Raw genomic sequence first — 24,675 nt, 5'->3', positions numbered from 1 at the left:
GCTTCTGGAGAGATGAAATGTGATTGAGGAAGGGGAGTGATTTTGAGAAAAGAAATAAATGGGGGGGGGGGGGGGGGGGGAATGGGTCCATGGTAATGTGATTATAATTTCAAAATTTATAGTCCACTACAATCATCAAGTTCAAAGCGGATTACAATAAGTATGGACCCACAAATATATTTTTGCTAGGGCCCAATAAAGTGTTAATCCGACCCTGCTCTTGACAGGGTTTCCTTTTCATTTCTTCATTTTTCTGTCTCCTGTCTTCTTCACTTCCTCCACTACATCCATCTCCAACATTGATCTTTTCCTTTCAGCTTTCTTCCAATTAATTTCTCACTTCTCTGACCAGATTTCATTCATTTTTACCATCCAGTTTTTACTGTGTCTACCTACAGCTTTCTATCTGTTTTCCTTACCTCAGCTCTCCCATGTCCTTTCCTCTTATTTCACAGTCCGTCACTAAATTTATATTCTCTTCCCTTCCATGAAGCATCTTCCCTTCCCCCTTTCCCCTTCCATTCAGCATCTTCCCCCTCTCTCTCTCCCTTCCACCTGGCATCTCCCCCTCTCTCTTCCCCTTCCACCCGACATCTCCCTCTCTCTCTCCCACCAGGCATCTCCTCCCTCTCTCTCTCCCTTCTTCCATCTAGTATATCCCCTCTCTCTCCCCTTCCATCTAGCATCTCCCCCTCTCCACCTTCTATTCAGCATCTCTCCTCCCCTTCCATTCAGCATCTCCCCTCTCTCTCCCTCCCCTTCTGTTCAGCATCTCACCCTTTCTCCCTCCTCCTTCCATTCAGCATCTCCCCCTCTCCCTTCCATCCAGAGTCTCCTCTCTCTTTCACCCTTCTATCCAGCATATTCCCTTCCCCCTAATCCAGCATCTCACCTCTCTCTCCCGTCCATCTGGCAACTCCACTCGCTCCCCCCTTTTCCATCTGGTATCTTCCTTCTTCCATTCAGCATCAACCTTCTTTCTCTCTCCCTTCCATCCAGCATCTCCCCTCTCTCCTTGCTTCCATGCAACATCTCCCCTCTCTCCCCTCTTCTATCCAACATCTGCCCTTTCTCCCTCTCTCCATCATGCAGCACCTCCCCCTGTCTTCTCTGCACTCTTTCCAGCCAGTGTCTCTTCTCTCCTCTCCCCTCCTATCCCTTCCCCTTTCCTTATCAGCACCATAACTGCTGCTGCTACTTGGGACCAGCAGTGGCAAATAAAATAAAAAAGCATGGGGCCTTAGCCTCCATGCACATTGCTGCTGGCTGCTAGTTCTCCCCCTCTGGAACAGGGCAGGGGGGGGGGGGAAAACAGAGAGCAAGCAGCTGTGCACATAGACACAGTGGCCCCATGCCTGTTTTGCGGTATATAGCCACTGTTGCTGCTAGTCTTGAGAAGCAGTGGAAGTGGCAGCAGGAGGGAGGTGGAGAAGGAAGACATGGCTGGGGCTTACCCCAGTCCGACCTCTGCATAGTGTCAGTGGCAGAACCCAGCTTTTCTATTGCTGGTTTTCAGGGTCTGCTGGCAGCTAACATAGCCACTGAAAAATCACCCAGGTTGGCTGAAAACCAGCCAGTTGGCAACTCTACACAGCCATCATACCTATTGGTTGACGTGGTGTCATCTAAGCTTTGATGCCCTGTTAGCCTCCGGCTATGCAAGCGGTACTCAATAAGGTTACTATGCCATGGGTATATCTGAAGGCCAAAATATGTCTGTTGCCATTCATTCTTTTTGTCTTGACTCTCTTGATAATTGCCCTGTACGTGACTATGTCTAATAGACTAATTGTCACCTGTTTACCGATATTCCCATATAACGTTAATGCATTAAAAGTACTTACTGCTAAAATACTTGGACTGCGTTGAAGTTTGTTGTAAGGACTGTATTTAGGCTTCATAGGCTTCCCTGCCACTCTGTCCTTGTGCCTTCTGCTGGAAATGTGCTGAAATGAAAGTGAACATTTTTTTTTTAAGCAGGCTGGGGTATCTTTATAAAGGCTTTCCCAAATGTAAAGTTGGTATGTGGGCTGACAAGGTGGCATGTACTTATATGCATTCTGTGAGTAGACATTCCCAGGGTCATAGTTTCAGCTGAGCAGGGGTGAAATTGTAAGATGCACATGTAGTTTATAAAATATACAAGTAGACACCTATGGGACAATTCTATAAACTAGGCACCTCCATCTAGACTCCCCACAGATATGTGGTGAGATCCTATTCTATAACAGCATCTGGGTGTCCAAATTCCATTATAAAATAATAGCATAACCCAGTATCTGGCACACCTTATATTTATCCACCCGCAGTTACACCAGCCATAGAGCTGGCTTAACTGCAGCTGCATAAATGTGGCAGGGATGCACATAACTTACAGTACTGTGTAAGTTACTAGCCTAAGTGGGAGCCCACTCACTGCCTGCCCAGTGGGGTAGCCAGACAGCCAATTTTGGGTAGGCCTGAGCCCAAAGTGGGTGGGCACAAAATTTTCTCTCTGCCCCCTTTCCCCAGCACCTCCCAACTCAAAATATAAATATTGTAGCTGATGAGGATCCCCAAGCTCTGTCAGCTGAAGACTTCCTCCAAAGATGACCAGAACTCCCTTTTACTAAGCATGGCAGGCATTAGAAACTACCTGAGCCACTGATATTGGCACCCCACGCATGCTTAGTTGTAGGTGGCTGAAGGATGCTGCCTTGTCTGCTAAGCTTAGTAGAAGGGAGTTCTAGTTGCTGTCACGGAACCCGGGATGGTGAGCCCTTGGGCTGTAGCCAGGCTGCAGCAGACAAATCCTCTGGGGATGCGCAATGCAGAAGCGAACCAGGCACTGAATACAAACAAGATACCAGACATGGCAAATAGATAGAGCACACTCAAGACAAGGTGAAACCAGAGCCTGGCTAAAGTGAAAACCAGGAATGGAACTTAACAAAAGCAGGAACCAGGAAAAAAGGAACGACACTCATACGGACCACAAGGCCGAAATGGAACCCATCCGTAACAGAGTCCAAGCATATGGGCTGCAAGGCCGAACTGGAACCCACTCATACCAGAGGGAAAGGAAAAGAAACAGAATGGAATCTCTTGAGCAAGTACTACTCAAGCAGTGCAGACACACTGCACTAAACAAAGCCACAAACAAGGGGTCAAAAGACCCTACACACAGGCACAAAGAAACTGAAGGGGAAAGGACAACCCCACTTAGACTCACATGGTAGAAACTATAAGTAAAAGATAAGAAAACCACACAGGAAGGCAGTACAGGGCTGGGCTTAGAACCACAGCTACAAATGAATAGTCCTAACCAAGTAAAACAGACATCACACAGAGAGGTAGCTCAGGACTGAGCTAGTAGTCCCAGCTAAACGAAAGAGCTGACCACTCATGCCACACAGAGAGGCAGCTCAAGGCTGAGCTAGTAGTCACAGCTAACAAAAGAACCACCCACTCAAACAGAACCAAACAGAGAGGATGCTCAGGGCTGTGCTAGTAGACACAGCTAAACGGAAGAACAGCCCACTCGTGCCACACAGAGAGGCGCTCAAGGTGGCGCTAGTAATCACACCTAAACAGAAGAGCAACCTGCTCAAACACAAACAGAAACCAAACAGAGAGGACTCTCAGGGCTGTGCTAGTAGACACAGCTAAACGGAAGAACAGTCCACTCGTGCCACACAGAGAGACTGCTCAGGGCTGCGCTAGTAGTCACAGTTAAACGGAAGAGCAACCCACTCAAACTCAAAACAGAAGCCTCACAGAGAGGACTCAAACAGAAATCACACAGGGAAAACTCAAGACAAGGCCACATGGCCATAGTAAAGGAACACTCATGGCTGTGCCACACAGCATTCAAGGAAAAAAGGAAGCCATTCATAAGAACACTCTAAGCTGTACCATACAGCATTCAGTTAAAAGGGAAGCCACTCCAAGGAATATTCAAGGGTGTACCACCAGGCACTCAAGGAAAAAGGGAAGCCACTCATAAACATACTCAAGGGTGTGCCACCAGGCACTCAAGGAAAAAGGGAAGCCACTCATAGGAATACACAAGGCTGTGCCACACGGCACTCAAGGGTAAAGGGAAGTCACTCATAAGAATACACAAGGCTGGCCACACAACACTCAAGGGTAAAGCGAAGCCATTCATAAGAATACACAAGGCTGGCCACACAGCACTCAAGGGTAAAGGGAAGCCACTCATAAGAATACACAAGGCTGTGCCACACAGCACTCAAGGATAAAGGAAGCCACTTATAGGAATACACAAGGCGGTGCCACACATCATTCAAGGAAAAAGGGAAGCCACTTATAGGAATAAACAAGGCTGTGCCACAGAGTCAAATAACATTCTAATCAAAATAAAATGCTTTTTATCCTTTGTTGCCTGGATATTTTATTATTCCATCATGCTGGTTCCAGTTTCTCTTTTTCACTTTTCTGTGTCTTCTGCTAATTCTCAGTCATACACTACACATGCCTCTAACATACTGATCTTTCCATTTTAGCTCTTTCTTCTTTTTTTTTTCTCTTCTGCTCTCTGTCCACTCAATTTTCACCCTCTTTCTAACCCTTTTCCTTCTTTTTACTTTTCAGATACCTATCAAATTTCTATCTCCTTCTTTTGATTACTAGCATTCCTATTCCCAATCTCACTCCTTTCTCAGCCTTCCATTCCCTTCCGTCTTCAATTTACTCACCATTACCATATTTCTACCCCATGTAATCACTATCCTCTCATTCATTTTCTTGCCACTCCCCTACCCTCACCCTCTCTCACACGTTTTCCACTATTCCCAGTGTCTCCTTCTCTCCACCCTTATAGCCCAGCATCTGATCCCTCTTTCTTCCCTTCCCACCCTCATAGCCTGACATCTCCCTGTCCCTTCCACTCCGCTCTCACCAACATCTTCCCATCCCTTCTTTCTTCCCTCCTGCCCCCTCCCCATAGCCCAGCATTTTCCCTCTCTCTTCTCTCCCACCCATCCAACAACTCCCTCTTTCTCTACTCCCCTCTCTTGTGCAGCGTTTCTCCTTTCCTCTCCTCCATCCCCATATCTAACATCTCTCCCTCTCTCTTTCCTCTTTCTCTGCCATTGTCCACCATTTCTCTCTCTGTCTTGTGCATTAACATTTCTCCCTCCCCTATGCAGAATCTCTCATATCTCGCTCCCCAACCCACCACACCCCACTGCACCATGTTCAACATTTCCCTCATCTCACCCTCCCTCCCCTCCACTGTCATGTCCAACATTCACTACTCCTGTTCAGCCTCTCCCCACCCATGTCAAGCAATTTTCCCTCCCCCCAGCATTTCCAACAATTATTTCTCCACCCCACCTAGCATTTCCCCCTCTTACCCCCCACACTAACAGTGCTCCTGTCTACCTGAACCCCCCCCCCCAAGCCTCCCACCGGCATGCTGCAGGTTTTGTTTGCTCTGTAGAGTTAAAACCCTGCATCAAGGCACTATAATTCAGCACTAGCTTACATCATGAACCTGACTTTTACAGACTTGGCTATTGTTAGCTCCAATGCAGAGGCTTGGTACTGTGTAAGGCCTTGGAGTCATCCAGATTGACAAAAGCAAAACAATTTAGACAATAACAATTTTTTGTTGATGTACTTTTATCAGCATGGACGTCATTACAGGGATATCAGGTCATCATGTTCCAGGCCAACTGGCACCAAAAGTTGGGAAGAAAGGTATAAAGACCTCATCCTTGAAGGTATTATCAGCTAGCTGGCAAGCACGCTGTTATCTGCCTGGAACCTTGATAACAGCCATCAGCTGGCTCCGAGCCTGCCATAAGATGAAGGCTCGTTAAACTGTGGCTTCGCCTGTCTGTAGACTTTCCAGGCTGGGACAATCCACTTGCTGCCCAAGTTCCCGAGTCCTGATCCATCATCATCAGTTCCTGACTTGCCTCTGGACCCAGTGTTCCTGAGTGGTATCATCTGTCAGGCTGTACTGTTATCTCCTTAGTGCTTGTAAGTGCCTGGGGTGTTAGGCATCCTAATAATTCAGGATTAGGGTGAGTCTGTGTTATCCTAGTTTTCCTTACAGGTACTTGTGACCCTTTTCCATCATTCTGAGGGTTTGCATAATTTATTGTCTTAAGCAGGGAAATTAGGACACCCTGATAGAGAGATTGTAATAAAGGCAAAGTAGCCCAGGTGCCTTTAAGTAAAGACACACGAGTTGAAAGATGCCAAATTATTCCCGTTTACTGCTAGGCTGTTTGTAAATAGAAATGAAAAAGCATGCTTAGAAATGTCTGTATGCAAATGCTAGAAGTCTAAAAAATAAGATGAGAGAGCTAAAATATATAGCACTGAGTCTAGAGGTAGACATAAATGTTATTTCAAAGAACTGGTAGAAGGAGGATAACCAATAGAACACTGTAATACCAGGATGCAAATTATATTGTAAGGATTGGGTAGATCAGATTGGAAGAGAGGTATCGCTATTTATTAGAGATGGCAAAGAGTCAAACAGCATTAAAGGTTCTGCAGGAACCAAAATACAAGTAGAATCTTCATGGATAGACATTTCATGTGTGATGGTCAGGAGCAGTGCTACCTTTATTATTGTCCTGTGCAAATAATTACTGTGCTGCTCCCTCAGAAGTTCCAACTTAATGAGTGTATCAGTGTCTGAACACTGCTTACATGTGTAATGGTATTAAAATAAGGGTACTAGATTTTTGCATTTCCTAACTTCCAGGTATATTAGGAAGTACTATCAAACCCTGCAAAAAGACCACTCAGAGTCTATAACAAACCGGCTATGCCATAAAGCACTGTCAAGACTAACATAACACTAACCCTACCTATGAAAAAGGCAGCACTACAAATATTACATTGGGCCCTAACCCAAATACATCTCCTACTGAGAAAATGGAACTAGCAGAACTGCTATAAATATTTACACAGAAATAATATGCTTACAGAAAACTGTACCATGGTCATACCTGCATAACACATATAGTCCCTCACCAAATACAGAACAAGGGATGACAAATTAGGAATTAGAAATATGAAGACAAAAATTGAATTCAAAACTCCAAGAAGTCAGAGTGGCATATATTGCAAAACAGGAGAAATAAATATAGAAATGCATTTCCTCTTGAAGCAAAGAAACACAAAGACATCAGAGTTACACAATTCTCAATGGTAATACCAAATATAGTTGAACTTACACCCCACCTGATGATGAGCATTTCCTCCTTCACACAACCCCTTCCTGCGGTTACTGGCATTTTTATTCCCCCAAACCCACCACGCTCCCCACAGTTATTGGCTTTAAATTGCAGCTCTCCCTCATTCATCTGATGCTGATGTAAGCAGGGTAAAAAGTGCTGGTTGTTTACCCTAGGGCAGCTGGGCTGTCCTTCAGGGCTCTGGGTCTTAGAAGGGCTGGCTGGCTGTTTGCTGCTTGTCTGTTGCTGGCTGCAGGTAGCTAAGGGCTGCCAGGGAAGAGTGGGGCAGTCAGAGGCAGAGCTGCAGGTTCTTTGTGAACCTGGAAGTGATTACGACAGGAACATTCTGGAGTGGTGGGGACCCGGGCTGCTAAGAGAAGAGAGAGCAGGCTGTTCTTGGGCTTGGAGGCAGTGGCACCTATTTGACCCAGTTTACACTGACAAAAGCTATGTGCTGAGCTGGGCAGGGCCTTGAGCATCTGTGCATGATCAAGGCCTGCAGGCTCCAAGAGCCTGTAGACCTTGAGCAAGTGCAGATGCTCATGGCTGTGCACTGGTCTAGCGCATAGCTTTGTCAGCTTCAGCCAAAGGAGGAAGGAGCTGCAAGTTAAAGCCAGTAACTGCGGGGGGAGGGGGTGAAAGAAGAAAAGTGCTGGCAACAATAGGGAGTGGGGAGACTCAAATATAAACCAAAACCCCCATTTTGGGTTTTTTTTTTGGTCCATAAATCTCGGCTTATATTCAAGCATACACACTATATATCAGTTAATAAATCCAAAATAAGATTCTGGTTTATATCTTTGTTTCTTTGTTCTCTGAGCTTTTTACTTTTCCAATGACATTAGACCCAGTCGCTCTTTTCTACCTTCCTCTATCTGTCTTCTAACTTTCTTTCCATTATCTTCTGTTCTTCTTTTTCCTCCTCTCTTCTTTCATTCCTCCTCTACAATAGTCTCTGACAAATTGATCTTTCCCTTTTCAGATCTTTCCTCCATTACTTTCTTTTCTGCTTCTCTATCTGCTCTATCACCTTCCTTCTCATCCTCCAATCCTCAATCTCCTTTTCTCTTTTCACTTACATATCAAATTTTCATCTCTATCTTTCACCTCCTGTCCCTAGCTTTCTCAGTCTCCATCTCACTCCTTCCCCAACCTCTTATTTCCTTCCATTTTCACCCATTCTCCATTGCCACATATCTAACCTTCTGCAGTCACCTAGGCTGCAGCCCTTATCTACTTTCCTCCGTCTCTGATTCCCTACCAGCTACAGCTCCTTCCTTGTTGGTCATCTCTTTCCCTGTAGTCTCTTTCTTCTGTCTGTTATCTTCACCTAGTCTCTGACTTTTCCCCTTTAATGTCTCTCCAAATCTACTTCCATCCACCCTCCTCTATCTCCTTGCCAACTCCTCATGGCCTCCTCTACATGGTATCACCATGCCCAGCACCTCCCTTCTCACTCTTCCTCTTTTTCTCCCCAAAGTCCAGCAGCTCCCCATTCCCTCATTCTTCCCTTTCACTCCCATGGTCCAGCATCTCATCCCTTTCTCTTACCCTTCCCTCCCCTTCTATTCCCCCATAGTCCAATAACATGTTGCCTCTTTTTCCACCATTCCTGTGGTCCAGCAACTCCCCTCTCTCTACCCCTTGTTGTCTAGTATCTCCATCTTTCCCCTCTACCCTGTAGTCCAACATTTCCCATCCCATCTCTGTTCCTCTATACCCCTATAGTCTAGCATCTCCCTGTACCCTCTCTCTTTCCCCCTCTGCTATCTAATATCTCCCATCTCTGCCCTAGGTGACTGCCTTATCAGTGTAATGATTAAGTCAGCCCTATACCCATCTGCTACATTTTTTTAAAGGTACAAATAAACATGCAGATAACAGTAAGCCAGTTGAAGTATTGTAAAGTTTTTTTTTTTGCAAATTATTTTGTATGTTTTTTTATAGCTGAAATCCCCTTTTGGCTTTCTTTATACTGCTCAACTTTTATATTTGAATTGTATTTTTAGGCTACATTGCTTTAAAAATCATTTTGTATTTTTTACTTAATTTGATCTTTGACACCCCCCTCTCCCGGGAGCATGTACAGCTTGCAGCTGTGACCATTATGGCAGATTGATGTCTTTATCAGTGAGAAATGCCTTCATTTTGAAGAAAGTCCACTGCTTTGTACATAACCTGCCCTTGGGGTTTTTTCAACTTTAAGTTTCAATGCTCCTTTACTCCAGTTTTTGCTTTTTGAGCGTTATTACTACTTACTGGTTTTTATAGGTTGTGCTACCACACCTCTCTACTTATAGGTTGTGTGAAAGTGTCCTGGCTTAGGGGAGAGTTCATTTTGAATCCCTGTTAGCTATGTGCCTTTTTAACAATACAATGATTATTACACTCATCACTGTCCCTGCTTTACTTGAAATATGTGATTTTTGTTCACACTCACTGTTGCAATATATTGCTGCTGGGTTGATTTTCATAATGCACTGACCCAGATGGTTCATTTTGATTCATCTGTCCCTCACCTTTTAATGCATGTTTTTAAATGTGAAGATGTTTTCTGTATTGTTTTTAATTAATATTATTTACATTTGTATAGATTTTATGTGCATGTTTTTCCAGAACTGATGTGTTTTATGTATTTACTAGTAAAAAAAGCCCCGTTTCTGATGCAAATGAAATGGGGGCTAGCAAGGTTTTCTTCTGTGTGCATGTGGGAGTGTGTGTGTCCCTGCCCTCTGCCCTCTCTCCCCTCCCCCCTCTGAGTCCTTCACTGTTACAGAGAGAGCGATTTGATTTCATGCTTTGCTGTGTTTTCCTTCACTGTTTGTGTTACAGAGAGAGCGAGGGCGGGGCAGACACTCATGGGGAAACCGGATATCTCTGTCCCTGCCCTCTGCCCTCTCTCCCCTCCCCACTCTGAGTCCTTCACTGTTACAGAGAGAGCGATTTGATTTCGTGCTTTGCTGTGTTTTCCTTCAGTGTTTGTGTTACAGAGAGAGCGAGGGCGGGGCAGACACTCATGGGGAAACTGGATATCTCTCCCCCTTCACACTTCCGGCTGGAGGTTTCATAGAACGTTGGTGGTGCCTTTTAAATAGAGAGATTTTCATATGTTTTGCATTGTATCCCCTGATGCAGCCTTAGGGCAAAATGTGACCACATCGGGCGATCCTTTTAATAAAGAATTTTGTATTATCAACATCTCTGGATCTCTTGTTTGTTGTTTCTGGACCCACTGATTGTTATTTGTGTACTTGGTGCAGATCCGAAGAGCCTTTCTGTTTTGTGCTGGATCACTGTGGGTAATATACTGAAATTCTTGGCTTAGTGTGAAGCAGCAGCCAAAAATCCAAACAGAATATTAGGAGTTATCAGGAAAGGAATGGAGACTAACCCCTCTGCTTACTAAGCTACACTAGCGACTGCCATGTAGCAATGCTGACACAACCCATTTAAAGTGAATGGGCTGTGTTGGAATTAGTGCACTGCAGCCACTAGCGTAGCTTAGTAAACAGGGAGGTAAATGGAGAATATCATAATGTCTTTTATCCCTCCATATTGCAACTACACCTTTTCTACTTTATGCAATTCTACTCACTGCATCTCAGACATACCAGAATTAGGAGATATAGAAAGGGGTGACTAAAATAATAAAGAGGATGGAACAAATCCCCAATGAGAAAAGATTAGGAGGTTGGGGCTTTTTGGCCTGGAGAAGAGATGGCTGATGGCGGATATTAGGGATGTGTTCATACTGAATTCCAAACCCTTTGAATACTGAATCATTATTTTATGTTGCTGCAGCTGAGAAAATTGTGTATTCCGGGTTGCAACAATACAAATATAGCTGGCTCACCCTGTTCCTTGACATGAGACTCTTCAACCAGAGATCTCCCTTGGAAAAAAAGCCCTCGCTTCCTAATCCCCTTGGCATATATTGAGGTTTCTAGAAGGGGATAAGTTATCCCTGGTCATTCCTGCCCTGTTAGCCCTCAAATTCAAAATAGCATCACTTGACTCTTAGCACATAAACTTATTTGGCAGCTTGATTCCTCACAATAGTAGCATTAAATTACCGCTACTGCTAGGAGCTAAGTAGTGCCATTTTAAACCTGGGTAACAATGGGGCAGGAGCAACTGGAGATTGCTTTTGTCTCCTCCCCCCACCCCCACATGACCACAGAGAAACCCTGGTAGATACTTGGGGATCATGGCGTAGTGTTCTTCTATGAGAAGTTCTTGTTTCTGGGGGTGGGGTGAGGGTGGGGTTGGGGTGTATCTCTGGTCAGGGTGGGGATGAGCGGTGAGGTAGGTTAATGTTAATACTGCTGCTCCCTTTAAGAGAGCCCCTGGGTGCAACATGCCAATTGCAAGGTTAAATGTAAGCTGCATTGTTCGTTTTGCAAAATAGTGAGCTACTTTACTTGCATTTGGATGCATTGTATCTAATTATTATTTACCTTGTTTTGCACTAAAAAAAACATAAATTAAGGGCACATAACACAATTTTACCTTTTATCCCGGGATTCTATATATTGTACTGAGATTGCCGTATGGAAAACGAAGTGTATTCCATAACAATGTGCATATCTTAATTAGTTAACAAGCTAAGCAGCGCTGATAATTGGATGTTAATAACCAATTATCAGCACTAATTGGCATTAATTAGAATTTATGCACACTACTTGCTAAGAGTATTCTGTTAACATGGTATGTTTAAATATAAGTTGCATAGTTGAAAAGTGGGTATGGTTATGGGCGTGGAATGGGTGGGTCATGGGAGTTTCTAAAATCTATGCGCATTGTTATAGAATATACCTGTTCCATGTCTAATTTAGGTGTCAGGATTTACACCAGGTTTTACTTAGGATAATTGACCGTGATTAAATTTAATGGCATGGACTGGTGCTTGGCTTATTCTATAAACTGCATGGAAATTTAGGCTTATTCTATAAAGTATGTTTAAATTAAAGAGTACTTTACTGAATACGCTTTGATTTCCATGCAGAAATCTTAGTGCAATATATATAATCTAGTCCTTAATGTGTTATTTGATTTTAAAAATGTGCATTATTCCCTTAGTAACTAACCCTCTATGTCTTTTCACAAGATTGTTTGGGGGGGGGGGGGGGGATGCTAAATAGTAATGGAAAGATTATTTCTTTCTTTCTTCCTTCATTCAATTTATGAATTTAATTATATAATAAATACTCAATGCAAATTTACAGTTTCTGCTAAAAAAAAGTCATAGAAATAACTTCCAAAAGATTTCCCAAACTATATAAAAATGCTTAAGTTTAAATATCAAACTCTTGGGGAGGGGGGGAGGGGACAGCAGGAGGGAGCAGGATTCTTAGCTAATAGGGAAAGGGGTGCAAGTATAAAGGTTCACCTAGAGTGCTTACTACCCTTGCACCAGCCCTCAAATCCCACACCTCTTTTACAGTATTTGGCTCTTAGTATTAAATAATAATTTGTAACTCATAATTAATAGCTCAAGACAGCAGCAAGCACAAACCAATAAATTCTCATACTGAAATTCTGTTTTACCTGTTTCAGCTGGATTTCTGAGTTCACATGAACGTCACAGACTTCACAATGAAATGTCTTGTTCTGTAGCCCTGAACCCTTACTACCATTTTGAAGCTTCAGTCTTGATCCAGATCTAGGGTAGGACTTAATTGGACCTGCTCCATTTCTCGCTTCCAACATTGTCTTGTGTTTAGAACCTTGAAAAAAATGATTATACAGTTTTGTTAAAGCATATCATCAAGTTTGATATTATTTGAGATTTTGCTTTTAGGATTACCTGTCTAATAAAGCCTCTAAGGGATGTGGTTAACAAAATAAGCTACTGTCAAGACGTGTTATTTTTACTACTAAGGGGAGTAGTTATCAAGGTAGGCTATCATTGAGACATGTTACTTTACCACTGCCTTGTGGGGTTTTAGCACAGGTTCCATTTTATGCAATGAGACCTAGTTACCAATAATGGGGTTAACAGTAATATAACATGTCCTAACGGCATTGGAGCCGACTCTGTGGGTGCTGTGGGTGCTTGAGCACCCCCAATATTGAGAAAAATTCCTTGTATGTGTTCAGGAAAGGGGTCATTTCCACTGGGCTTAGCACCCCCAATAATTTTGAAAAGTTGGCTCCTATGCCTAAGGCAGCCGTTGTTGATAACCCCCTTTCCCCTAAATCATCCTATTTTACCACAGGTCCCATTTTATGCAATGAGACCTAGTTACTAATAACTGAGGTTAACAATAAAATAATATGTCTTAATGGTAGCCCTTGTTGAATAAATTCCCTCCTAAATGATGTACCAGAAAGTTACAGCTGACATAGATAAGATCTAAGCAACACAATCATCTGAGACATGTAAGGACCAATGGCAGTATTTGCAATGTTGTATTCTCAATGTTTATTAGAATAAAAATCACTTTCAATGTTTTGAGATTATCAATAGAAATCAAACAAAATAAAACATGGAAAAGAAAATAAGATGATACCTTTTTTATTGGACATAACTTAATACATTTCTTGATTAGCTTTCGAAGGTTGCCCTTCTTCATCAGATCGGAAATAAGCAAATGTGCTAGCTGACAGTGTACTGTATATAAGTGAAAACATTCAAGCATTACTATGACAGTCTGACAGGGTGGGAGGATGGGGGTGGGTCGGAGGTATGCATGGGGACATCAAAGCATATCATTGATATTCTAACAGGATGGGTGTGGATAGGTGAGGGGTGGGGTGATCAACAGAGACATACAGCTTTATGGTTTATAATGGGTTAGGAACCCCAGATCCTTGTTAAGTCCTTTCTGTTGGATGTTAAAATATTCAATCATTCTGACTTCAAAGGTCTTACGTTCTTGTATGGTTTTAAAGTTACCTTTCAGTATTCTCACTGTGAAATCACTGGTACAGTGTCCTGGTTCTGTGAAGTGCTGTCCCACCGGGGTGGGGGCCCTACTGGCTGTATTGTTCATGTGATGTCTATGTAAATTGAATCTTGTCTTAAGCATCTGGCCTGTTTCTCCAATTTAGCATCCTTCGTTACATTTTTTACACTGAATGATATATACCATATTGGAAGATGAGCAAGTGAAAGATTCCTTTATGTTGAATATCTTTCCTTTGTGGATAACTGTGGGGTCCTGTGAAATATTTTGGCATAGTTTGCAACTGGATAAATTACAGGGACGTGTGCCCTTCTGTTCCTTTTCAGTCTGTGATGGAAGTTTACTTCTGATTAGCTTGTGTTTTAAGTTGGGTGGCTGTTGGAAGGCCAGTACTGGTGGGGATGGGAATATCTCTTTCAGTAATTCATCCTCCTGGAGTATAGGTTGTAGATCTCTTATGATTTTCCTCAGTTTTTCCAGCTCTGGATTGTATGTAACTACAAGAGGGATTCTGTCTGTGGGTTTTTTCTCCTTGTACTGTAGCAGATTCTCCCTGGGTGTTTTGAGGGAGGAGGCAATATTCTTGGAGATTATTTTGGGGTTGTAGCCTTTCTGTTTGAAGGATGCAGTCAGGCTTTTAAGGTGTCTGTCTCTGTCCCATGGGTCAGAGCAGATACGGTGGTATCTTGTGGCTTGGCTGTAAATGATGGATCTTTTTGAATGTGAAGGATAGAAGCTGGAGTTGTGGAGGTAGCTGCATCTGTCTGTGGGTTTCTTGTATATAGATGTTTGTATACAGCCATCACTGATTGAGACCGTGGTGTCCAAAAAATTGACTTTTTCTGGGGAGTAGTCAATTTTGAATCTGATTGTAGGATGGTATGTATTGAAGGCAGAATAAAATTGTTTCAGAGTTTCTTCACCCTCCGTCCAAATCATAAAAATGTTATCGATGTACCGGTAGTATTTTAGAGGTTTGGTCTGGTGTGTATTCAGAAATGTCTCTTCCAGCTCAGCCATAAAAAGGTTGGTATATTGGGTGCTGTCCTGGTGCCCATCGCAGTGCCCATTATTTGCAGATAGATATCATTGTTAAAGCGGAAGTAGTTGTGAGTTAAAATGAATTTGATTAATTTTGTAATAGTTTCTGAGAGATATTAGAAGAGAGCCAAAGAACACTAACCTGTATTGTGGGCTTCAAGCTGTGACAAAGAGTTCACTGCTACTTTGCATAGGGAACAGTAAAGCAGTTTTTTGGCTTTTTCCTCTTCTGACTCAGATGCTAAACTACTTGTTCCATTTGTGCTCTTAGAAGGAGTTTCAGATAAAATGGTTGGTAATGTTGCATTAAGCTTGGAAGTGAATGGGTCAGCATCAGTGCCTGAAGGTTGACTGGAACCATTAGTTCTTGATTTTCTTTTATAGTCTGGAAAATATAAACACTCCTCGTTACAAACCAGGCTCATATGGAAATATTACAATACCTGAACAGGAAATACATAAAAGTGATATTTGAAACTATGACATCTTCAGATGTAGTGAGTTGCTGTACTTGCATACTTATAGGTGTAATTTATAGAGTAGTTATATTGACATTCTAGATTAGTTAATTTTGTAAGTGGTCAATTTACCCACTTAGAGGCTGAAACTGTAGCTAAGGCAAATATCTATGTTTGGGAGGGGGAGGGGGAGGGCTAGATTCAGGACCAATATTAGAAAAGCATAGTTGCTTGCATGTAAGAGAGGCTCTCATTTTATTTACAGTAGATAGGCAACTCCCTAGGATGGTGAGATGGTATGTATGTCTGATTTATACTATGGTCTTTGGCAAATCCCCATTAAGATAAGCAACTACATGCACATAATAGGTTGCTATTTTGCTGAAGTGCACCTTGACTGAGGAAGTAACACTTCATTGCTCAGTTCCAAATTTTCAATCGTTTATCGTTTATTTATTTACTATACCATTTCTAATTGCATTCACAAAACAGAACGGTTTATATCATTTTTAAAAACATATAAGAAATCCATTGATTTGATAGAAAAGCACAGCAAAAACTAAAACAACCATTCTAAAAGATACTAATACCAGTAGACATTGGACAACCATTCATAACATACTATATAAGCAAACATATTAATTCAATGTTTCTTTGCACTAATTTGGAGTGAGTATAAAAAAGTAATGGAGCAACTCTTGTGAAGAACAGGTGAAAGGATCCGAGTTCTGTTGATCATACCAGAATAAAAATCTTTTCCATTTACAGTTATATGCTTTCCTGGTGGAAGGTTTCTACTAGGAAATCATACAACTGACATGGAAAAGATTCTCCTTCTGGTGTGATCAACAGAACTAGAATCCCTTCACCTGTTCCTCAGCAGACAGTGGGAGAAAAGCTACTATGCTGCACTCAACTTTCAAGTGGTCAGTACAGGGGACCCAAATTTAGGTGAAATATACAGCCCTGATCATGCATGACTAGTATTATAAATTCACCAATTAGACGTACTAGTGCTTTCTCCAACAATGATAAGAACATAAGAGTAGCCATACTGGGTCAGACCAATGGTCCATGTAGCCCAGTATCCTGTTTCCAACAGTGGCCAAGCCAGGTCACAAGTACCTGCCAAAACCCCAAATGCTAAAAAGTGGACATAAGGAGACGTGTATTACGTGGCAGATCCTAGAAAGTTTCCATAATGAACAATATATATTTTTAATTTTTACTTATTACTCATTATAACCACAGAGTAAAAATGACAAGATGGCATCAGATCTAAGTGAAAAAGCAATAAGACCTTACATAGCACCCAGCTATTTCAGGTCAAACTTACATTGTGTTCAATCATTTGCCAAGTCCCTATATTTAGCTTATTGTCTTTTATTCAATATCAAAATCGAATCAAACTTTTATTAAACATCAAAATTTATAAAATGTGAACAGTGTGGACAAAATAAAAAAAATGACCACTTTAGAATTGCGGTCTGCACCATATGCCTGCAACCGCAAAATGAAGCACAATGGCATTTCGGTCAGTAAGCACAATGGCATTCCGGGGTTATGAGACAGCAGTCGTCATAAGCAACACAGCTCTGCATTTTAATATGGGAAGAGCACGCAGTGTCCTTCTTCTCTAAGAGATGTCAAGACCTGCCATCATTCTAAAGTTGTGGTCGCTTTTTTGATCTGCCACACAACACACATCTCCTTATTTCTACTTTTTGATTTTGATGCAGGAGAGGGTGTGTGCTTTCTATTGTTGTTTTTTCTTCCCTTTTTCTGAGTGTAAAAACCCAAATAGTGGCAACATCCCATGCTACCAATCCCAGGGCAAGCAGTAGCTTCCCCATGTCTGTCTCAGTAGCAGACTATGGACATTTCCTCCAGGAACTTATCCAAATCTTTTTAAAACCCAGATACACTAACCGCTGTTACTACATCCTTCAGCAAAGAGTTCCAGAGCTTAACTCTTCATTGAGTGAAAAAATATTTCCTCCTATTTGTTTTAAAAGAATTTCCATGTAACTTTCTTGAGTGTCCCCTAGTCTTTGCATTTTTGGAACGAGTAAAATATCGACTCACTTCTACTCATTCTAGACTACTCAGGATTTTGTAGACCTCAATCATATCTCCTCTCTGTCTCTTTTCCAAGCTGAAGAGCCCTAACCTCTTTAGGCTTTCGAAGAGTTCGATCCCTTTTATCATTCTGTTTGCTCTTCTTTGAACCTTTTCTAATTCCGCTATCGGGCTCATTATCGAAAGAGAAGGACGCCCATCTTTTGACATAAATCGGAAGATGGGCGTCGTTCTCACAGGGTCTTCCAAATCGGTATAATCGAAAGCCGATTTTGGACGTCCCCAACAGCTTTCCATTGCAGGAACAGCCAACATTCAAGGGGGCATATCGGAGGCCGGACTTGGGTGTGCCTAACACTTGGACGTCCTGGACCCATAATCGAAAGAAACAAGGGCGTCGCTGACGAACACTTGGACAACTTTACCTGGTCGTGTTTTTCTTATGACCAAGGCACAAAAAGGTGCCTGAAATGACCAGATGACCACCAGAGAGAATCAGATGACCTCCCCTTACTCCCCCAATGGTCACTAACCCCCTCCCACCCTCAAAAAATATCTTTAAAAATATCTTGTGCCAGCCTCTATGCCAGCCTCAGATGTCATACTCAGGTCCATCACAGTAGTATGCAGGTCCCTGGAGCAGTTATACTGGGTGCAGTGCACTTCAAGCAGGTGGACCCAGGCCCATCCCCCCCTACCTGTTACATTTGTGGAGGAAACAGCAAGCCCTCCAAAACCCACCACAAACCCACTGTACCCACAGCTAGGTGTCCCCCTTCACCCATAAGTGGTGTATAGTTGTGGGTTTTGGGGGGCTCAGCACACAAAGTAGGAGTTATGTACCTCGGAGCAATTTATGAAGTCCACTGCAGTGCCCCCTAGGGTGCCCGGTTGGTGTCCTGGCATGTCAGGGGGACCAGTGCACTACAAATGCTGGCTCCTCCCATGACCAAATGGCTTGCATTTGGTCATTTCTGAGATGGATGCCCTTGCTTTCCATTATCACCGAAAATTAGAAACAACCAAGTCTAGGGACGACCAAATCTAGGGACGACCAAATTTAAGGATTTGGACATCCCTGACGGTATTTTCAAAACTAAAGATGGACGTCCATCTTGTTTTGAAAATATGGGTTTCCCCGCCCCTGGATTGGGACATTTTGCGAGGACATCCATATCAAAACATGGATGTCCCTTTTGATAATGCCCCTCCACATCTTTCTTGAGATACGGTGACCAGAAATGAATGCAGTACTGAAAGTGAGATAGCACCATGGAGCAATACAGAGGCATTATAGTATTTTCAGTCTTATTTACCATCACTTTCCTAATAATTCCTAGCATCCGGTTTGCTTTTTTGGCCGCCACCACACACTGGGTAGAAGATTTCAGTGTATCTATGACATCTAGATCTTTTTTCTTGGGTGCTGACCCCTAAGATGGACCCTAGCATCAGGTAACTATGATTTGGATTATTCTTTCCAATGTGCATCAATTTGCATTTGTCCACATTATATTTCATCTGCCATTTGGATGCCCAGTCTTCCAATTTCCTATGTTCTTCCTGCAATTTTTCACAGTCCACACAGGGCCGACAAGAGACTGAGCTGGGCCTGGGGCAGGGCTGCCACTGTCTCCTCCCCCAGCATCCACTGCTGGTGTTGCATATATAGGAATGTGTTTGAAGTGAATGAACTACAGCTACTATCAGGCTTATTTTCGAAAGAGAAGGACGCCCATCTTTCAACACAAATCGGAAGATGGGCGTCCTTCTCACAGGGCTGCCCAAATCGGCATAATCAAAAGCCGATTTTGGGCATCCTCAACTGCTTTCCATCATAGGGATGACCAAAATTCACTGGAGCGTGTTGGAGGTGTAGCGAAGGCGGGACTGGGGTGTGCCTAACACATGGGCGTCCTCAACCGATAATGGAAAAAAGAAGGGCGTCCCTGACGAACACTTGGATGACTTTACCTGGTCCTCTTTTTCTTATGACTAAACTACAGAAATGTGCCCTAAATGACCAGATGACCACCGGAGGGAATCGGGGATTACCTCCCCTTATTCTCCCAGTGCTCACTAACCCCCCTCCCACCCTCAAAAAAAAATTTTTTAAATATTTTTTCCAGCCTCTATCCTGCTTATAATCGAACGAGAAAAACGCCCAAGTTCCGACCTAAATCGGGAGATGGACGTTTATCTCACAAAAACGATTAAAGCGGTATAATCGAAAGGCGATTTTTGGACGTTTTCAACTGCACTCCGTCGCGGATGCGGACAAAGTTGATGGGGGCGTGTCAGAGGTGTGGCGAAGGCGGAACTGGGGCGTGGTTATCTGCCGAACAAAGATGGGCACATTTCACCGATAATGGGAAAAAAGTATGCGTTTTTAGCTAGAATTTAGGACACTTTTCCTGGACCCTGTTTTTTCACGAATAAGGCCCCAAAAAGTGCCCTAAATGACCAGATGACCACTGGAGGGAATTGGGGATGACCTCCCCTGACTCCCCCAGTGGTCACTAACCCCCTCCCACCACAAAAAAATGATGTTTCACAACTTTTTATTTTCACCCTCAAATGTCATACCCAGCTCCCTGGCAGCAGTATGCAGGTCACTGGAGCAGTTGTTAGGGGGTGCAGTGGACTTCAGGCAGGTGGACCCAGGCCCATCCCCCCTGCCTGTTACAATTGTGCTGCTTAATGCTTATTAGTCGTCCAACCCCCCAAACCCACTGTACCCACATGTAGGTGCCCCCCTTCACCCCTTAGAGCTATAGTAATGGTGTAGACTTGTGGGCAGTGGGTTTTGAGGGGGATTTGGGGGGGCTCAACACACAAGGGAAGGGTACTATGCACCTGGGAGCTCTTTTACCTTTTTTTTTTTGTTTTTGTAAAAGTGCCCCCTAGGGTGCCCGGTTGGTGTCCTGGCATGTGAGGGGGACCAGTGCACTATGAATCCTGGCCCCTCCCACGAATAAATGTCTTGGATTTATTCGTTTTTGAGCTGGGCGCTTTCATTTTCCATTATCGCTGAAAAACAAAAACGCCCAGCTCACACATTGTTGAATAAAACATGGGCGTCTATTTTTTCCCAAAATACGGTTCGGTCCACCCCTTCACGGACCCGTTCTCGGAGATAAACGCCCATGGAGATAGGCGTTTTCGTTCAATTATGCCCCTCTATGTCAGCAGTATGCAGGTCCCTGGAGCAGTTTTAGTGGTTGCAGTGCACTTCAAGCAGGTGGACCCAGGCCCACCCCCCCTACCTGTTACACTTGTGGTGGTAAATGTGAGCCCTTCAAAACCCACCAGAAACTCACTGTACCCACATGTAGGTGCCCCCTTCACCCATAAGGGCTATGGTAATGGTGTACAGTTGTGGGGAGTGGGTTTTGGGGGGGGTTGGGGGTTCAGCACACAAGGTAAGGGAGCTATGCACCTGGGAGCAATTTCTAAAGTCCACTGCAGTGCACACTAGGATGCCCGGTTGGTGTCCTGGCATGTCAGGGGGACCAGTGCACTATGAATGCTGGCTCCTCCCATGACCAAATGACTTGGATTTGGTCGTTTCTGAGATGGACGTCCTCGGTTTCCATTATCGGTGAAAATCGGGGACGACCATATCTAAGGAAAACCATCTCTAAGGTCGACCTAAATTTCAAGATTTGGGCGTCCCCGACCGTATTATCGAAACGAAAAATGGACGCCCATGTTGTTTCAATAATACGGGTTTCCCCATCCCTTCGCCGGGACGTCCTGCGAGGACGTCCTCAGGAAAACATGGGTGCCCCTTTTGATTGTGCCCCGCCACGTGACTCAGAATTATTAGGAATGAGCAAGCTGGTGACCTCTTCCTGCCCATGAGAGCTCTGGTGAGCTTTATTAGAGATGCTTTCCTTTGCTCTGGTAAGAATACCATCCCTACCCAAGTATCTATCAAGGGTCTAAGGTATTAGACCTGCAGCAATAGGGAAAATTCAACTTTGGATAATATACATTGGATCTGAGAACAATAATTGATGGATAGAGTGGTTCAGTGATTGCTCTCCTATTTGAGGTAAGTCCCCTTACCTCAGTAAAATCATCCAGGTAGGAGAGGATGAAAATCCAGTCCTTCCTCTCTCTCCCTCTACTCCTTAGCTCCCATGGCCCTATGTCTATTTCTATTTGGTTCCCCTCCTCAGGTCCTTTCACTACCTCTACAAACATTTGGTAAAAACCATCGGTACTGCTGAAGGTCTGAATGGCAGGATGTAACATAGATAATGAAATCAATTGACTATGAAATGAAGGTACTTTTGGTGAAGAGGATGAATCAATGTATGCATGTATGTGTCCTTGAAGTCAAATGAGTGTAACCAGACATGGCAGGATAGTGTTCAGGAAAGTATACAGGCAAGAAATTTAAGGTCCCTTAGGTCTAAGTCTAGTCTGAAACAGTCTCAATTCTTTGGAATTAAGAAGAAACTGGGGTACAACCCCTCCTTGTTGATCTTGGTTGGAAAAATTAGTCTCATTGCCATTATGTCCCTGGATCTCAAAAAGAGGGGCTCATTTTGAGTTAAGATGGGATCTGGGACTTTATCTGCCATCTGTCCCTCTGGCAGAGAAGCTTAGCTTGAGGCAGTTGTGGAAACTTGTTGTCTGACTCATTAGAAAATTGTTAGAATTATCTTAGGACGAATGAACTCTTATTTGAGTAGGAACTTCTCTTGGGAAGTGCTTGCACAGTCAAGGATGATGATCGTATTTACAGAGTAAAACAATGACTTTAAAATGATCCACAATATAGCCCATGTGTTTTTCTCTGTGGACAGAATATTTCTTAGACAGTCGTAACATGCTGTCTTAAGGTCTGATGCCCTCTGTGAGGTCCTCAATCAACAGTTTACTATCCTTCTTCTCTACTAAACTCAGATTACTGATTTCCTTCTTCTCTACTAAACTCAGATTACTGATTATGAGTCATAGATTTTAACTTCTATAAGAATTTTGTGCCAAAAATTTTAAATTACTCTTCATTCTTCATTACATGTAGAATTCCCTCAAGAATAACTTACCCTGCTGGATGCCACACAAAACATTCTCAACAGTTACGTCCTCATTCATGAAAATATGCCATGCCTACCAGGACTCTGGGACCTATCCATGAGACTTTAAGAAATTGACCTGTAAGATAAGAAGCTCTGATCACCTTCTATTGTTCCAGGTTGGGTGAGATATTTCATGTCATCATATATGTAGTCCAAGTATGAGATGTAAACAGAAATTGATATCCTTGTGGAAGAGGCCAAAAAATCATAAAATCGAAAATATCTTTATTGAAATATTTTCTGTCAAATTTTACATATTTATTTAAATTTTGACTTCTATATTATTTTATGTAGAGTTGGGGAGGCAGCAGGTGGCCAGAGGCATGAATAATAGGAGAAGATGGGCTAGATTAGAGCAGTGGCATAGCCATACCTACTATTTTGGGAGAGCCCACAGTTAACCCACAAACCCTCCCCTACCCCCAAAGTCCATCATATACCTCCTCTCTGAATACCCCCGTCCCTCCCCAGTGTACCTCAGAGTTGTCCTGGTGGCTGCAGTGATTCATGTTCGCTGCCTGGTTGGCCCCTGCAGGCTTCCTTCTGCCATGTACCATCTTCGCTAATTTCACTTCCTGTTTCCTCATTGGCGGGATGCAGCAGAGGGAAGCCTGTTGGGGCCACCACAGGCAGTGAAGATGAATCGCTGCAGTCACCAGGAAGCCTCAGAGGTACACCGGGGAGGGACGGGCAGATGCCGGGCCACCAGAGGAGGACAGGAAAAGAGGGGAATGAAGCACTGCTGCTGGGTGGGCCTGAGCCAAAATTAGGTGGGCTTGTGTCCACCCAGGTCCACACATAGCTATGCCACTGGATTAGACAGTAGAGTGACTGTTCTCTGCTTTGATACAGGCTCACCCTCTCCTTCTCTTCCGTGCAGACTGCTTGGAAGGGAGAGAAAGTGAACACAACCTGTCCTGCTCTGGAGTCTGAGAAGAAGTGGTAGAACCTCGTTCCTAGTTGTTCCCTCTGAAATTAAGCCCTGCTTTTAAGTGAGATGGTACCATTTTAGAGGATGGTATTGGTGGAGCAGAAGTGACTGGAAATTGCTTTTGTCACTTTTAGACACTGGGTTCTTGGATAAGATAGGGAGGGGGCCCCAGAGATGGAATGACGTGAAGAAAGAAAAAAAATTAATACAAACTGAAAATAAAATAAAATGAAAATCTTTTGCCTGCATGCTACCATTAAATGCAATACTGGTCCACAAATATATATATATATGTGTGTGTGTGTGTGTGTATGTGTATCTTTTTTTTTATCTAAACACATTTGTGCAAGAAAGTTTAATGTTACATTTTTTTGCATCTCTCTTTTTCTGTTGTAAATTTCAAACAAGGCATTGATCTACCATGGAGGCATTCTCAGCAGCTTTTCTTAGCAGACTTGTACATTGTTTGGTTTGCTATTTAATGAGTGGTAATAGATGAGTACATTATGATTAAGTATTCCACCGGGCTCATTAATATAAATGCTGTTGCTTTTTACCATTGTCTACCTTAGTTGTTTCAGACTTTATTTTGAAGTTTAATTAATTTATAGGCCAAAACAGCATTCTGTTTAACCATTTAATGTGGACAAATGCAAAGTGATGCATACTAGGAAGAATAATCCAAATCATAGTTACATGATGCTATGGGTCACCTTAGGAGTAAGCGCCCAAGAAAAAGATCTAGGAGTCATTGTAGACAATGTGATGAAATCTTCTGTCCAGTGTGCGGTGGCATCCAAAAAGGCAAACAGGATGCTAGGAATAAGAATATTATAATGCCTCTGTATCGCTCCATGGTGCGACCTTATCTTGAGTACTGTGATCAATTCTAGTCACCATATCTCAAAAATGATATAGCGGAATTAGAAAATGTTCAAGGAAGAGCAACCAGAATGATAAAGGGGA

General features: G+C 43.1%; 1 protein-coding gene across 4 annotated transcripts in view; it reads right to left on the bottom strand.

Annotated features, from left to right (window-relative positions):
* Nucleotides 1-24,675, bottom strand: part of ZNF385B (zinc finger protein 385B) — a 451,618-nt gene that overhangs the window by 18,076 nt on the left and 408,867 nt on the right. For 3 of the 4 annotated variants that reach the window (XM_030210445.1, XM_030210447.1, XM_030210448.1), the window contains exons 5-7: nucleotides 15,291-15,533; nucleotides 12,747-12,925; nucleotides 1,845-1,946 (exon numbers count right to left, since the gene is read on the bottom strand). In XM_030210445.1, the coding sequence (XP_030066305.1) occupies nucleotides 1,845-1,946; nucleotides 12,747-12,925; nucleotides 15,291-15,533 (524 nt within the window). Of the gene's footprint in view, nucleotides 1-1,844; nucleotides 1,947-12,746; nucleotides 12,926-15,290; nucleotides 15,534-16,687; nucleotides 16,732-24,675 lie in introns of all 4 variants that reach the window. The other variant, XM_030210446.1, reaches the window with a different exon arrangement.

Source organism: Microcaecilia unicolor, chromosome 7 (assembly GCF_901765095.1).
Source record: "Microcaecilia unicolor chromosome 7, aMicUni1.1, whole genome shotgun sequence".
NCBI lineage: Eukaryota > Metazoa > Chordata > Amphibia > Gymnophiona > Siphonopidae > Microcaecilia > Microcaecilia unicolor.
This window is presented reverse-complemented; position numbering and strand designations above follow the sequence as displayed.